Source organism: Eptatretus burgeri, chromosome 12 (genome assembly GCF_056783735.1).
Source record: "Eptatretus burgeri isolate ZD-2024b chromosome 12, Ebu_testis_v1, whole genome shotgun sequence".
In the NCBI taxonomy this organism is placed as follows: domain Eukaryota; kingdom Metazoa; phylum Chordata; class Myxini; order Myxiniformes; family Myxinidae; genus Eptatretus; species Eptatretus burgeri.
The window spans coordinates 74,756,576-74,774,794 of NC_140972.1; the positions used below are offsets into that span (position 1 = coordinate 74,756,576).

At 43.6% G+C, this 18,219-nt stretch overlaps 1 protein-coding gene across 1 annotated transcript; it reads left to right on the forward strand.

The window, feature by feature from the left end:
- The first annotated feature begins 336 nt into the window (after positions 1–336).
- MRPL35 (mitochondrial ribosomal protein L35) lies at positions 337–17,491 on the forward strand. The gene is made up of 4 exons (XM_085848550.1): positions 337–568; positions 2,212–2,389; positions 6,622–6,769; positions 17,096–17,491. Exons 1-4 carry the CDS (start codon positions 430–432, stop codon positions 17,282–17,284), a joined length of 654 nt encoding a protein of 217 aa, XP_085704676.1. The 5' UTR covers positions 337–429; the 3' UTR covers positions 17,285–17,491.
- The last annotated feature ends 728 nt before the right edge of the window (positions 17,492–18,219 follow it).

The window sequence follows — 18,219 nt, forward strand, 5'->3', positions numbered from 1 at the left end:
TTTTTTTTTTGTTTCCGGTTTTTGTCATGGGGAATGATGCATGCCGGGAGATAAAGGCATCGTCGGAGACATGAAAGACCCAAATAATATCAGACATGGTGTATATTTCCTCGACTGATTTTAATAAAGATATCTCCCGCATCATCAAAAAATAATTTTTAATCGTGATTAAATGATCATCCCGAATCCAGGCCGAAGTAACCGGAAATTGCGTATACAGTTGTCAACAAGATAAAGGTAAAGTCAGAAGCGAATGTAAGAAGAATTCTCCGTTCGCTTCTCGGCTTTGCCTTTTCCATATTATTCTGCAGTCTGCACCTTCCTGTAATAATGACCGGTTTTATTGGCGGTATAATTGTTGCGTCTAACTTTAATTAATTATTACATGCTAATCTTTGTCTTCATCAAATATAAAGTTCCTAGAAATTGATGGACTTGATTTATGAAACCTTTCGCGTGGTTTTCATGAAGAACCTGGTTGTCGAGGAACCAACGGAATCATCAGCCGTGGTGACGGTTTCCTGTGAGGAAGACAAAATGGCGGCGGCCGTGCGAGTGGTCGGGCGGGGTGAGCTGCATCGGTGATGTTACTACATTCTGGATTTAAATAATAATAATAATAATAATAATAATAATAAGGATTCCGGGTTAATGTCTTTGTATATCACCGATCACTTCGTCCTTTATATTTCTAAGAGATGTTGAGTCGGCTGTTTTCATTTGCTCGCCATTTGATATTATCATCCAACAATATATTTAATTTTCAGTATAAAACCCTCGGTTTAAATTATTGTTTTCGAGGAATTCATTTCGACTCGTATGTTCATACTTTTGGTTTCATATGAACATTTACTTCGTGCGGCTGAAGTTGATCAATTCTTCATAAAGCGAGTCGAGACTGTTCAGGAGTGGGAGAGACGACGAGGTAGTAGTGGTGGTGGTGGTGGTGGTGGTGGTGGTGGTGGTGGTCAGTCAGTGGATTTAAATTCTGGTCGTGAAGTGGTTGAGTTACCTTCAGGATTGTAGTTTGTTCCACTCGTCCATCACTCTGTTTGTATTTCTAGTATCTCCTGACATCCAGATGGACATGTTGCTTTTCTACCTTCACGACTGAAGGTGAAGGAGGTTATGTTTTCACCCCTTTTTGTCTGTTTGTGAGCAGGATATCTCAACAATTTGTGGACCGATTCGGATGAAACTTGGTGGACAGGTTGGGTGTGTGGCCAGGACGAATTGATTCGATTTTGTTGGAATTTCGACGACTAGAATTCTTAAAGTGATTCTTCACTATTGAGAGATTGGGCCAAAAACGATAAATAGCATGATATCTCAAAAAAATACCAAGCCTGGTGTTGGCTCAGTGGTTAGGGTGGTGGCTTGGGATCCTAGGGTCCTGAGTTCAAGCCCCGTCGGCCGCTGAATTAATACACCATGGGGTTGACTCAGCCTGTCATTCTTCTGAGGTCGGCGAAATGAGTACCAGTTCCAGTGTGTGTACTGGTCGAGGGGCACTGCATCAGCGACACAGTCTCACGCTTCAAGAAATTATAGCTACCCCGGCACCATACGACCACCACCACCAAATCTCAAAAAGTTATCGATGAATGTGGATGAGTTGAATTGGTGAGAAGAACAAGCTGATTAATTTTTGGTTCAGGTCCAGGTGCATATCCGGCTTATCAGTGGGATACAAAACATAAATTGTTCATCCTGGCGTAGGTTTGGAGTTGGTCTCCACGTTGTCTTCTTGGAGGCCATCTTGGATATGTGATATTCCCAAGACAGCTTATAGCTGATTGTGAGGCCCAGTAGCTCCAAATACTGTGCTGTACTTCTCCCAGAGGCTGACAATGAATAGACGGAGGGATTTTTGCTGGCCAGTCATGATTTGTGAAGGGACAGTGAGAACATGGATTATTCGTGCACTTTTATCCTTTGTAAAAACCATGACGCGCTAGTCACACTAAAACTCTGTGTCATCAGCAGAACAGGGCAAAATGTAATTTTAATTTCTGTATATTATACCGATTACAATGGGAATTCAGTAATATTTCACTTGTGATTAAAACGTGCATTCTGTTTACCAGATCATTGTTTGTTTTGAAAATTAGACTTATTTTTTTTCTTTCTTTTTTTTTCTTGGCTTAACTGTCAACTTCTCTGAATCATACCTTACATTAGGATTTGTTGATTGTTACCGTGTGTTTTTAGGGCTGATGCGTCTTGCAGTCCCCATAGTCCAGGCAATGGCTCCTCCCCGGCTAGCCACGTTGAACCCAGTGCTGCGAACCTTCTCTGCGGGTGCTCTACCACCGGCAGCTTTTACAGGAGCTACCGTGCCGTTGCTACGAGCAATGACCCAACAACGACGAGGGTTTTTCTTTTTGAGGTAACTAGAAGCACCCGCTCACTACGGGAGTCGTCAAGGGGGTCATGTTATTATATTTATGCCTATTTTACTCCAAGGGGTCCCAGGATTACATGCCCAAACTAGAGGGGGAGCACTCGGGAGAGTGCAAAACCTCCGCCGCCAATACTGCTGGGTCACTCAAGTGAACCTTATATCTTATTCATGAAATATGATGTCAACAGTGCTGAGAGTTATAGTTCTTTTCTCCATTTTTTTTTGGGGGGGGGGGGGGTTGGAAATCACTTAAAACATGTAGAAATGCAAAAAAAAGAAATCAAAATTTTGTTGAAAAACAAAGTTGCAAAATTTATTTTTCTCTAAATTTTTTTTGGGGGGGGTGGGGGAGTTGGAAATCACTTAAAACATGTAGAAATGCAAAAAAAAACTTTTTTGGGGGTGGGGTAACAATTTTTTGGGGGGAAGGGGTGGAAATCACTTAAAACATGTAGAAATGCAAAAAAAAAAAAAATTCTCTAAATTTTTTTTTGGGGGGGGGGGGGTCCAAGTCCAAAATTTAATGGCATGATCCTTGGACCATACCTAACCCCCCCCCCCACCAAGTTTCGTCGAAATCCATCGAGTTTTTCCGTAATACTGTTCACAAACAAACAAGCAGTCATAGACTGGTACTTACGAAATCGTCAATTGACCTCTGACCTTGTCTAATAAAAGCTGTCTCTCGAGAAGGTAGCGACGCAAACCAGAAGTTTCTACGATGATTCTGTACCAAACCATCAAAAATGGAATATTTGACCTCACTGTGACCTTGACCTTTGACCGATTTTGACCAAAATCTAATCAGCACTAGCCATCACCCTCCTGAATCACGTGGTGTAATTTGACATTGGTGGCTTCTTCTGTTCTCAAGTTATCGTGCCTACAAACAAACAAACAAACAAACAAACAGAAACGGAAGGCATCAAAATACTTACGAAATCTTTAGATTTCGTAAGTAATAAACCAATGTCACCCACAGGGTGACCCGTATCTTGCCAAAAGGTGACCACGTGTGACTTCTTTAAGGTCACACTGAAGTGAACAAAGCTGCAATCCACCAGGAGCGACTCCTTGAGGAATATCTGTCTTCGAGAGATTCCGATGAGAATCGTTCTCGAGTAACCATGAAAAATATGCGTTTGCCTCATAACGTCACCAAATGACATCATAATGTCTCAAGCTTGACATATCTAGAAAGCACTCATCGAGGTGTTCAATTTGAGGTACAACACGATATGGTTCCTAAAACTTGAAAATTTGACCTTGGGGTCAAATATGTTTGACCTTGGGCGCTAACCATGAAGGTCAAGGCCAATCGCCACCAAAAATTAATCAGCTGAGCGCCAGACCATGAACTATATTCCCATGAAGTTTGAAGATGATCCGATCAAAATTACTCAAAAAATAAGAGTTTCGTCGCCTCCCCTGATTTGCGACAAAGTGACCATGGCCTTTGACCTTGACCTTCAAAATTTTATGCGCTGAAAGGGACCTCTATAGGCCTCTGATATGCGAAGTTACAAAAATTTCCAATGATAACTGTGCTCTGCAGAGTGATTTATACATGATTACAGACAAAATAAAAAATAAAAAAACGTATGAAGGTCAAGGCCAATCACCACCAAAAATTAATCAGCTGAGCGCCAGACCATGAACTATATTCCCATGAAGTTTGAAGACGATCCGATCAAAATTACTTTAAAAAATAAGGGTTTCGTCGACTCCCCTGATTTGCGACAGTGACCTTGACCTTCAAAATTTTATGTGCTGAAAGGGACCTCTATAGGCCTCTGATATGCGAAGTTACAAAAATTTCCAATGATAACTGTGCTCTGCAGAATTATTTATACGTGATTACAGACAAAAAAAAAACAAACAAACATTCAAGCTGACTAACATATCTTGCAAAAACTTTGTTTTGGCAAGATAACAAACAGAAACGGAAGTCATCAATACTAGTACGTGCCTGTAAAAAAAAAATAATAATAATAACAACAATTAAAAAAAATAAAATAAACCACATCGGCCATTTCTTCACTCTCACGTCCCCGTACGTGCGTGACCCGGAAGTTCGATATTATTCGCATTTACGATTATTCGCAATTTATTTTTAATACTCAATTATTCAATTAGCGCCAACGTATTTTACCTTTTCACAATGTCGTGGCAAGGAAAAACAAAAAGAGAAGAGAAGAGAGAGAAAAAATTTACTTCCTGGTTCGGAGCATACCAGCACTCTGATGTTCCCAAATTTATACACCGTCTAATATGAAAACGATCATAACTTGGGCCATTGTGTTTATCTATAAATGCGCATAAGAAATCGAGAAATTATTAGAATACACGAAGTCATCACTCTCCGGAAATCCGTACGTTGTAACCCGTAATGGGGAACGTGGCTGTGCTTCCCTTCCCCATCGGCCACGCCCACACAACAACGTGTCTTGCCATTGGTTGGTAAATAAATGGCCATAACTTGGGAAGCACTTGTCCGATTAATATCAAACCTTGAAAAGGCACATCCTCAGGTCCCCAGCAATATACCTGGCAAGTTTCAAGTTTCAATGAGATCGGACCAGAGGTTGTCGAGAAACAGCGGTCGGGGACACACACACACACACACACCACACACACCACACACACACACACACACACACACACGCACACGCACACGCACACGCACACGCACACGCACACGCACACGCACACGCACACGCACACGCACACGCACACACACACACGCTGTTTCACACACACACACACACACACACACACACACACACACACACACACACACACACACACACACACACGCTGTTTCCCTCACACACACACACACACACACACACACACACACACACACACACACACACACACTGCTGGAATTCTAGACAGATACTTACGAAATCTTTAGATTTCGTAAGTAACAAACAGAAAGGGGTGAAAACAGTAACCTCCATCCATCTTCGAAGATGGCGGAGGTTAAAAATGGTTGCGATCGGTTCAGCTGTTTTTGCGGTACCTGGGAACAGACAGACAGACAGGCGGTCAATTATAGTAAGATGATGATCGTTTGTTATACAGAGTACATGGCATCTACCTTGTTAGTATATCTGAAATTTAACCTCTGCTATCAAAGATCGGAGGTTGCTGTTTTCATCCCTTTCTGTTTGTTTGTTTGTTTGTTTGTTTGTGAACAGTATTACGGAAAAACTCCTCGACAGATTTCGACGAAACTTGGTGGGGGGGGGGTTAGGTATGGTCCAAGGATCATGCCATTAGATTTTGGACTTGGCCCCCCCCAAAAAAAATTGTTAGAGAAAAAAAAATTTTTTTTTTTGCATTTCTACATGTTTTAAGTGATTTCCAACCCCCCCACCCAAAAAAAATTGTTCGAGAAAAAAAAATTTGCAACTTTTTTTTTCAACAAAATTTCGATTTCTTTTTTTTGCATTTCTACATGTTTGAAGTGATTTCCAACCCCCCCCCCCCTCAAAAAAAAATGTTGGAGAAAAGAACTATAACTCTGTCAGCACTGTTGACATCATATTTCATGAATAAGATATATGGTTCACTTGAGTGACCCAGCAGTATTGGCGGCGGAGGTTTTGCACTCTCCCGAGTACTCCCCCTCTAGTTAAAAGAATGTAATTGTTTTCTCTCTGTCGACTCCTAGCTCGAATCAACCAGAGACGTGCTCTCCCAACCCCTCTTGGAATGCTCCCTGTACCTCTTATAAAGTACCTTGTCCCTTAAAAAGATGTAAAACGCACTGAATGAAGTTTATTTCTTTCCTATCTGTCTGGACCCACTGTACGATTCACCATTTTGGCTTAGGTCTTCAAAATATTTGTTGTCAATGGCGCGTATCTGAAGGATGGGGAGGGTCACAGCATGACCGAATCTGAAATAAATAATTTATGCAAATCTGGAACTATTTACACAAAGGTGCACCCCCCCCCCCTCTTCCCCATCCCTCCCACTGCCCCCTTCCCCGACTGGTTGATGCCCCATCCCGCTCGCAAGCACCCCATCCGAGTTTGACTTGCACCCTGCCCCATTTTATTTCGAGCCAAGGGTCTGCTCCCTAATTCCTTCAGTTTGTACATCCCATGGTCACCTGTTCCTCACTGTCAATACATTAACGTTAGATCACCTTCTGTCATTCAGCTTTATCAAAAATGTAACCAAAATGTTTTGTGCTTGTGCTACAGAAATGCAGTTGTTGCTCCAGCTGTTACAACAGTGATGCCTGTAAGATCGCTCATCAAGTGTAGTATGAACAAAGGCAAGAAAAAGACTGTGAAAGCTGTTGTACATCGCTTCTTCCGACTCAATTGTGGTCTCTGGTTGCGAAGGCAGGTGTGTAGAGCCTTATAAAAAGACTACATTTTCTATGTCCTTCCCCCTGTGTATCTTGTATCGTTGAGTGTCCAAATATTTCCCTCCTTTACGAGAAATCTCCTTTGGGGACATTGTTCATTGCATTATATTGGTCTGGATTTCTTGATTATTACCTCCTCCACCGAAGGTGAAGGAGGTTATGTTTTCACCCCTTTCTGTCTGTCACTTGGCCAAAAATTTTTTTGACACATGTGTTCATCGCCTCCGTTTGTTAACCTCCGCCATCGAAGATCGGAGGTTACTGTTTTCACCCCTTTCTGTTTGTATGTTTGTTTGTTTGTTTGTGAACAGTATTACGGAAAAACTCCTCAACGGATTTCGACGAAACTTGGTGGGGGGATTCGGTATGGTCCAAGGATCATGCCATTAGATTTTGGACTTGGTCCAAAATCCAATCTGGCCACTATTGTGGCCATTTTGAAAAAACATTTGTATTTTTTTTTTTTTTTTGCATTTCTACATGTTTTAAGTGATTTCCAACCCCCTCCCCCCCCAAAAAAAAATTGTTAGAGAAAAAAACATTTTTGCACCTTTTTTTTTCAACAAAATTTAGATTTTTTTTTTTTTTTTTTTTTTTTTTGCATTTCTACATGTTAAAAGTGATTTCCAACAAAAAACATGCCAAAATTATAATTGCGGCTGATTTTGGAACTTCACAGGTGGATATACCCACGTAAAATCAATTTCTGTCTCAAGGAATCCAGTTATGACTAATGAATTGAGTATGTAAAAGGGAAAGTTGCAAACTATAACTCTGTGAGCACTGTTGTCAAATTGAATGAATAGGATATCAGGTTCACTTGAGTGACCTAGCAGTATTGGCGGCGGAGGTTTTGCACTCTACCGAGTGCTCCCCCTCGAGTTTGTTTGTGTGTGTGTTTGTCTCTCCGCTCACCTCCAGCCCAAACCGCTCAACCAATTATACTGAAATTTTCACAGATTAATGTCACTGACCTTGCGACGGTCCCGCGTTGAAGTTTCGTATAATTTGGTTGACCAAAAAGGTCTACATCGGCCAATTTGAGCCAAATTTTCTAAAATCCTCAAATTTCATCTGATTGACTTGAGATTTGAACAGGGTTTGCATATCATGTCAGTGAATTCAACCACCTATTAATTTTGAGGTTATTCTAAGTCAAAAGATCAACCCAAAATAGGCCAAATTTTTAAGTTTCCAAAATTGTCAATTTTCATTTGATTGACTTGAAATTTGTAGACCATTTGCACATCAATTTGCTAAATTCAAATGCTTATTAATTTTGAGGTCAACATAGGCCAAAAGGACAATTTGGCCAAATTGGGCCAAATTTTCTAAAATCCTCTTTTCATCTGATTGACTTGAAATTTGAAGACCATTTGCATATCAGATCAAATTCAACCACCTGCTAATTTTGAGGTAAACATAGGCCAAAAGGTTAACATAGACCAAAAGGTCAACACAGGCCAAATTTCTAAAATCCTCAATTTTAATCCAATTAATTTGAAATTTGAAGAGCATTTGCATATCAGCTCACTGAATTCAACCACCTCTTATTTTTTTGTGGTTAACATAGACCAAAAGGTCAACATAGGCCAAATTTCTAAATTCCTCAATTTTAATCCTATTAACTTGAAATTTGAAGAGCATTTGAATATCAGCTCACTAAATTCAACCACCTATTAATTTTGAGGTAAACATAACCCAAACATATTTTGAGGTAAACATACTCAAGGAGTTGCTGTAGCTGTGTCCAATAAGCTGACCCCAATGATAATTGAGGTAACACCGGTCAACGAGCGTATTATGAGATTAAGGATTTGTCACTCCTTAGGTGTCATTTCCCTGGTCTCTGTTTATGCTCCGACTGAGGCGAGTGATCTCACCGTGAAGGATGCATTCTACGCCACACTCGAGTCTGTGGTTGATCAGTGCCCCAGACGAGATACACTTCTAGTCTTGGGGGATTTCAATGCAGCGACTGGAACTGATAGGGACGGTTATGAGGTGTGTGTTGGTCCCCATGGGTCAGGAACTATGAACCAGAATAGCACTAAGTTCCTTGACTTTGCAAGAAGTCATGGACTTAGGGTGGCTGGTTCATGGTTTCAGCACCCACAAGCTCATCGCTGGACTTGGTATTCCAACGCTGGCGGTGTGGCAAAGAAGATTGACCATGTCCTCGTTGTTGGTCGCTGGAGGATGATCCAGAACTGCAGGGTCTACCGGAGTGCTCAGTTCCTCAATACTGACCACAGGCTTGTTGTAGCAACTCTAAAGCTGCACCTTAAATCCTGGAGAATGGTACCATCCCAGCCGAGGCTGGATGTTGGCAAGCTCAGGGATGAGAGAGTAGCTGAGGAGTTTGCGAACAGGCTGAGTGGACACTTGGGGGGTCTGTGTGCTTTGGGGGGTCCTGAAGAGTTGTGGAGTGCCTTCAAGACCACCGTCCTTGATGTTGCCGGTGGATGTCTTGGAGCTCACCGCAGGGCAAAGAAGAATTTTGTCTCTCAAGGGACACTGGATACCATTGACCAGAGTTGCAGGGCCAGGTTGAATGGCAGAGCTGAGCTGTTCAGGGAGCCGAGGCGTAAAACTGTACGTGCACTGAGGGTGGACAAGGAGGCCTATGTGCGAGGAATCTGTGAGGGGGTAGAGCATCACCTGTGGACAGGTGATTCTCGTCCCGCTTACAGGGGAATTCGCGCATTGCGTTCATCCAAGCCCATCCCTCGGAGCACTGCAGTTCGAGCAGAGAGTGGTAGGCTCTTGACAGAGGAGTCTGAAGTGAAGGCCCGCTGGGCCGGTTACTTTGAGCGGTTGTACCAGGCTGATCCCCCGCTGTCGAGTTGGTCGTCAAGGGTGTTACAATCCCTGTTGCTGACCCTCGAATCAACTGTGGTCCACCTTCGCTTGTGGAAGCACGGGCTGCGGTGAACCAGTTGAAATGGGACAAAGCTCCAGGCATCTGTGGCATCCATGCTGAACTTCTCAAGGCTGGTGGAAGTGCTGCACTCGTGTCGTTGCATGCAGTTTTGTGCTCTGCCTGGAACACAGGCATCATCCCAACTGACTGGAAGAGGGGCCTTGTTGTCCCTCTCTGGAAAGGGAAGGGTGATCGCCAAGACTGCAACAACTACCGAGGGGTGACGCTGCTCTCAGTGCCGGGCAAGGTCTTTGCTCGGATAATTCTTGATAGGGTTCGCCACCATCTGCTTGAGCACCAGCGTCCAGAGCAGTCAGGCTTTACACCAAAGAGGTAAACGATTGACAGTATCCTTGCCCTTCGTGTCCTCACCGAACACAGACGAGAGTTTCGGCAGGGGCTGCTTGCAGCTTATGTTGATCTCTGTAAAGCGTTCGATTCAGTGAATCGGGATGCCCTCTGGAGGATTCTTGGTCTTCGTGGGGTGCCACCAAAACTGATCGATCTGATGTCTGAACTCTACTCTGGTACTGAGAGTGCTGTGAAGTGTGGTGGTACCATCTCTGACTTATTTCCAGTTGTTACTGGAGTTCGTCAGGGATGTGTACTTGCCCCCACACTTTTCAGCACTTGTATGGACTGGATTTTAGGGAGGATGTCGGAGAGATCAAGCTGCGGTGCATCGTTTGGGAATGTCAAGATCTCGGACCTTGATTTTGCAGATGATGCAGTCATCTTTGCGGAGACTTTAGACATCCTCTTGGGGGCCCTCGAGGTGCTGAATGAGGAGTCGGAGCCGCTGGGATTACGGTTTTTTGGGGTCAAAACTAAGATCCAGGCTTTCGGTGACATCTTGGATGCTGCTGTCCTGTCTGTGTCTGTTTGTGGTGAGGATGTTGAGGTCGTGGAGAGATTCACTTACCTTGGCAGTGATATTCATGTCTCTACTGGCTGCGAGTCAGAGGTCAATAGACGTCTGGGTCGGGCCTGGGGAGTCATGGATTCACTGGATCATGGGGTGTGGCGCTGCCGGTACCTGTGCGGGAGGACGAAAGTCCGAGTCTTCAGGTCTTTGGTACTTCCAGTCTTGCTCTATGGATGCGAGACTTGGAATCTGACCAAGGATCTGAGACGGAGACTTGATTCCTTTGGTACCAGGTCTCTTCGGAGAATCCTTGGCTATCGCTGGTCGGATTTTGTGTCCAACGAGCGGTTGCTGAGAGAGACTCGGATGAGATTTGTTACCTGCATCGTCCGTGAGCGTCAGTTGTGGCTGTATGGACATGTGGCTCGTTTTCCTGACGCTGATCCTGCTCACCAGATTCTCTCAGCGAGGGAGTCTCATGAGTGGAGGAGGCCAGTGGGCCGACCATGTGCCTCGTGGTTGCAGCAGGTTGACCATCATCTCAAGGAGATGGGGATGGGCCTGGCATCTGCCTGGGGGATGGCCAGACGGAGGCCCCTGGAGTACCGGCGGAAAGTGGACGCAGCGACGCGCTGTTCTGGCACATGCTCCCATACCTGACCTGATAACCCAAAAGGCCAATTTGGGCCAAATTTTCTAAAATCCTCAATTTTCATCAGATTGACTTGAAAATTGAAGAACATTTTCATGTTAGTTTGTTGAATTCAACCACCAATTAATTTTAAGGTCAAAAGGTCAACACAGGCCTGATTTCTAAAATTGATAGGACCAAAAACCAAATATATCACTATATTTCAAAAAGTTGTGGGCGAGTTATGACAAAACAAGGTGGATGAGTTGAATAGGTGACAAGAACAAGCGGATTGGATGTTGGTTCGGCTCCAGCCCTTCAGTGGGATACAAAACATGAACTGTTACACCTGGCAGAGGTATGCGCTCTTCCGAGTGCCATTCTACTTTGTGCTGTTTCTCTAAGTCGTCACTCTATGAGTGATTTTTGGGTAGTCTATAGAGTTCATTTGTTTGTTTGTTTGTGTGCAGGACATCTCAAAAAGTTAGACGGATCCGGATGAAATTTTGTGGACAGGTTGGGTGTGTGACAAGGACAAATTGATTAGATTTTGGTGAAGATCCAGATCTGGATCCGACTACTAGAATTTTTACTGATTCTTCACCATTGAGAGATGGGATTAAATTCATATATGGAACGATATCTCAAAAAGTTGTGGGCAGATTCGGATGAAATTTGGTGGACACGTTGGGTGTGTGACAAGGAAGAATTTATTTGATTTTGGTGAAGATCTGAATCTGGATCTGGACATGAGAATAATTTAATTTTTAAAGTGATTCTTCACCATTGAGAGATAGGGCCAAAAACCACCCCAGGGCTAACTGTCTCACTGATTCACCTCCCTGAATTTGTCAGCTTTAAGATCGGTATAAATAACAGGCCAGAGGAAGCTTGTATCATACATTGCGCCACAAATGATACTAAAAGTTATACTCTCAAGAATGTAAATAACACCTCTTGGGAAATAACAAGGCAGAACTGACATTGGGACAAACCTCTCGGGAATGAAAAAAAAAATCGGAAAGTAAAAGAGGAGAGGAAGAAGCATTGAAACTTGTGAGTGTTTCAACACACCGGACTGGAGCGAATACCTTAATAACGTGGCACAAACTTGGTTCAGCATGGTTAATGTATTCAATTTGGAATACCTTCACTTCATTGTCATGGTGTCATCTCATGCACTTGCTCATCCAATCATTAGCCAAGGCAGCTGTGTTGCTGGTCCTCCAAATAAACTGCCACTGTGGGCTGCAACACGATTGTCAATCTTGTTTTTCTGTAATGTGCTTTAAAAGGGGAAAAATGCTTAAAATATACTTTGGAGACTGCAATGGCCGAAAATGTCCCCCAAATGCAGCCACAACTAGTTCCTGTTGCAAAACAATTTGCATGTATCTGTAATCATTGATATTATACTTTTAATGAAAGTTTGTGTTCTACACATTTATGGTAACATGAGTACAGTATATCCTATATTTTATTATTTCGACCCAACTTGTTTGAATGTTTGAACAATATCTGTTTTGATTGTCTCCTGTGCAAATGGGGATGCTAAACTTGGCCCAGCTTGATCTGGTTATGGTACGAAGTTCCAAAGTGCTCGTGGAGATGAGATGAGATCATAATTTTTTGTGTACGTAGTCGATGCTCGTGGTAGAGCTTGTTCACTGAACAGATCGGGATGCAGAGAGACACAGACACAGACACCAATAGTGGGGTTGAAGGCTGAGATAGTCAGGTTTGTATGAGGAATGGGGGGTAGGAGACGATGTGTGGTGTGGACAAGATGGATACAGAAGGAAATTCTCACAAGGGAAAACTTGAAATTTGGATTTGGGGGTGGGGGGAGGGTTGGTCCATGTTTTTGGTCCAGTGTTAACGAGGGTAGAAAATATAATTTATGCTTTCTATACTCAGAAAGAGGGATGTGGTGTGAGGATTTCAATAACTTTGATCGCCCTTAAATTTGTAACACACACACACACACACACACACACACACACACACACACACACACACACACACACATACACACACACACATACACACACACACATACACACACACACATACACACACACACATACACACACACACACACACACACACACACACACACACACACACACACACACACACACACACACACACACACACACATTTAAAGGCCATTTTCCCCGCTAAAGCAGGGGTTAGCCTTGCGGGCCCCATGACAATCTTCTCCACTTTACCCTGTTTTCTGCATCTCCCCTTCTTAATCCCCTTGCCCACATTTCCTCTTCCACCACATTTAGCCAAGTTTTTCTCAGTCTTCCCCGTCCTCTACTTCCGACTACACTCATTTCCAACACTCCTCTCACCCAGTCACTTTCATCCTTCCTCAACACATGACCCAACCATCTCAACCTGTTTCTCTTCACAACCTCCATCACAGACTCTATCCCTATCATCTTCCGCAAGTCATCATTTGTGTTCTCTCTCTCAACGATACTCCACACATCCACCGAACCATTCGCATTTCCACCCTTTCCACCCTTTGTTGCTGCTCCATGTTCAGTACCCATGTCTCACTCCCATAAGTCATCGTACTCCTCACACATGTAGCATACACCTTTCCCTTCAGCTTCAACGACACTCCCCTCTTCGTCAGCACGCCACTCAGTTCCCGAAACTTCTTCCATGCACATCTCACTCTAGCAACCGTCGAAGAGTCTGATGCACCTTCTCCATTCAGCATGTCTCCGAGATAGCAAAATGTTTTCACCCCTTCCAGCTTCACACCATCTCCAAGATCCAACTCAACAATTCCTTCATCTGCTGCTCCCTCGATGCACACCTTACACTTGAATGTAGCTGCCACACTGGTTCATGACCCTCTCACCCCACTACATTTTCGATGAACCCATTCAGCACACATTGTACACTGAATGGAGTTCACTCCGACACCCTTCCTGCACACACCACACGGCCACTTCCCAGTCCTTTCCACCTCACCACATGCTTTACCACTTGCCATCACCTTTGTCTTTCCGATATTCACCTTCAAACCTTTTGCCTCCATACATTCCTTCCACTTGTTCATCTTCTCCTTCAGTCCATCCATACTCTCTGCAATCAACACCAGATCATCTGCATACAGCAGCTCCCACGGTAAACCCTCCTTTACCCTCCGAGCCAGCACCTCCATCACAACTACAAATAGAAGTGGACTTAGTACCGACCCCTGGTGCACTCCTACCCTCACCTCAAACTCACCACTGTTCCCATCCTTCGTCCTTACAACTGCGCGTGCTCTCTCGTACATGGCCATCACTACTCTGATCAACCATCCCTCCACTCCTAACTTCCTCAATGCCCATGTCATAACTTCACGTGGGACCCTATCAAATGCTTTCTCCAGATCAACAAACCCAAAAAACAACTTCTTCCTCTTCTCCATGTACTTCTCCTGCAACTGCCTTACAATAAAAATTGCATCTGTCGTTCCTCTTCCTGGCATAAATCCAAACTGCATTTCGTCAATCTTTACCTTCTTCCTTATCCTCTTCTCCAACACCCTTTCCAATACCTTCATTCCATGCTCCAATAACTTTATTGCTCTATAGGAGCCACAGTCCAGAGGGTCATCTTTCCCCTTGTACAGAGGGACGAGGGTACTCAGTTCCCAATCCACTGGAATGCGGCCTTCGTTCACCACCAGATTACAGATCTCTGTCATTCTCTTCACACCCCAACTTCCCGCTGCCTTCAACATATCTCCCACAACTCCCGTCGGCCCTCCTGCTTTTCTACTCTTCATTGCTCTTATAGCTTCCTCAACTTCCTTCTCAGTTATCTTCTCTGCTGGTCCTAAAACTGGGTTACTCTCGATGTTTCTATCACATTCATTTTCTACATTCAACAGCCTTTCCATATATCTCTTCCATCTTCCTTTAATTCCATCTGAATCCACAACTATTTGTCCCACTTCATCCTTCAAGCAACTCACCCCCATCACATCAAATCTCTCTCGCTATCTGCTTTGCAATCCTGAATACCGCTCTCTTACCCTCCTCCGAATCCAAGCGTTCTCCAAACATTTTCCTATGGGCCTCCTGTACCTTTGCAACCTCTTTCTTTGCAGCCTTCTTGGCTTCCTTATAACTTTCATGTGCTGCCTCTTCTTCCACCGTACCCTTCGTCTTTTGCCATTCCTTGAACTTCTTCCTCTTCTCTTCAATCATCTTTCCAACTTCATCACCCCACCACCATGTTTCTGAGTGCCTCGGTGGTCCTTTTGTCCATCCACATACCTCACCAACGGCTCCCAATAGACTATCTTTCATTGACATCCAACCACTTTCAAGCTCAACCACATCATCTTCAACCATACTCAGCCTCTCTCTTAATGCTTCCTTCACTGTCGCCTCTTTCAACCTCCACACCTTCATCCTCGGTTGGTACTTCACCCGCCGAATTCTCCGCGCACCTTTCACCCTTATATTGCAGACAACCAGGTGGTGCTGCGAAACAGTCTCCTCCCCTGGGATCCCGGAGGTTTCCCCTATCTCGCTGACGCACCATCAGGTAGTCAATGGTTGTCGACGACCCACCTGACATGTATGTAATAAGCTTATTATTCGCTTTCTGGAATTGAGTATTACAGATCAACAAATCAGCCCCATCAGCAAACTCCAAGATCCTTTCACCTTCTCCATTTCTCACACCATATCCATAACCCCCATGGACTCCCTCAAAACCGTCTGGACTCCTTCCCACATGTCCATTCAAGTCTCCTCCAACCACAACAACTTCCTCATCTTTCACATTTTCCATCAACTTCTCCATCGCACACCAGAACATGTTCTTCTCTTCATCGCTTCGACCGACCTGCGGGGCATATCCCGAGATGACGTTCACCAAGAGATTTCCGATCACGATTCTCACCATCATCAACCTTTCACTCACTCTAGTCACACTCACTACACTGTCTACAAACTCCTCAGAAAACATGACACCAACACCATGCACGCCTTCCGGGCACCCTTGCCACATAAACTTGTACTTCTGCCCCTGCCTTCCCTTCACCATTCTCACACCACTTCCCTTCCACCGTGTCTCCTGCACACAACATATGTCCACTCTTCTTCTGACCAATGTTTCAACCACTTCTCCAGATCTCCCTGTCATTGTCCCTACATTCCATGTACCAAACCTCAGAAACCGATCTCCACGTGGGGCATCAGACGATTGGTCATCATAAATGGAAAAATTTCCTCCCTTGCTTCGATCGGGTTCCCCACCTTGAGTTTTAACGAGAGGGGGTGAGGACCCCCACGGGGTACTTCGTGCTGTACCCTGCCCATCAGTTGTACTCATCATGGTTTCCTTTTGAGGCGATGTTTTTATGGCCGGATGCCCTTCCTGACGCCAACCCTTTTAGTCGCTTCTTACGACACGCAGGGATACGGTGTACCTATTCTAACCGGGGCAGACACCGGGTAACAGAACTGAGGAAACAGCCATTATGTGATCAAAGTCCAGAAATGGCTTTGGATTTTCAAAAGCAAATTTGTTGGCCATAAACCATCCTTGAACGTTGAACCTTCATGTCGCTAACATTTGCAATTCCTCCTACGCGATAAAGGGACACCTCCATATTTGCTCATGGGGTGTTTGTAAATGTCGTCCTTATTTTTATGACATTTACAAACATACCATGAGCAAATATCCAAGCTCAATCATCCCTTTCAATTTTTTTTGTCTTTACCTGCTCTCCAATAAGTAGCTTTAACTCAAAAATATGTTGAAGCCTATCACTTTGGTAATGCTTTGAAGGATGTGAAGGTTATGTATTTGTGAAAGGAAAGCAGTGTTTGACCAAAGGACGATGTTGTGCTGTGCAGTCCGGATACAAGAAAAGACTATGGCGGAAGAGGCCAAAGCAAAGAAAACGTCTACGGGAACACATTTTGTGCAACAAAACACAGAGTAAGAAGCTGGACAAAATGGTGACAAGTTTCTGGAAGCGCCGCAGGTGGTATGTCGGTGACCCCTTTCAGATGTACCATGACAGACACAACTTTTTGCCATGACATGACACGTCGCTTTTAAGTCTGTCTTGATGTTCTATAAGGTATTATAATAAAAAAAAAAACACACACACAACATGCCGTGATACTTTCGCAACACGGGTCATTCCCACTGATGTGTATGGCCTTCCTCAAGGACTTGTTGAAAAATACCGATGCAGATGTCTCCTGTACATTATCTAAATAAACGTTTGCTTTAATTCCCCTTCAGCTGTGGTTTTAGTTGAAATGTTTGTTGTTGCTTTGCAAGGTTGATCAATTTGCGTCTGATCTGCTGGACAAAGAAAAGCTGAGCGAAATGGGTTCTTCGTATTGCAATGTATTATTTATTTATTGTTCGTAAAAGGAGTGTAATTTTTTTTTTTTATAAATCCGTTTGTTGGGGATTAAAATGTATATCATTTGAAAGGAGGTTAGGTTATTGATGCGAAACTTAGAATGAATCGAGCTATACTAAATGAGGTACTGCTCAAACTCGTATACTATATTTTTTTGGAGAAGTACAATTTACAATTTACGTTATTTCTATTACTAAATGTTTGTGACAGCTGCCGGTGCTACTTGAATGGACCAAATTGATCTCATCTTGTGGGGTTGACCATGGCTGCTAGAGCATGTATCCTTGATGAAGTGATGAAGGTATTTTTAATACCAGCAGATGAGAAAATCGGCTTAATATCTGTCAAAGGGACAGCATAATGACTGATGCAATACCCTGCAAATATGAAGCACCAATCTGACAGTTTCAAGTCAGACCAGGAATCGAACACAGACGATACAACTCGAATCTCTCGAGCTGCACATCCTGGCAGACATACTAATTACTTGTATTTTGTGTTTTCATTATTTCCATAAAGTAAAAAGCAGTTATGACGTGACAAATATACTTCCTCGAGACAATGAGCATGCCATGTCTCCAAATATAAACCATAACAGAT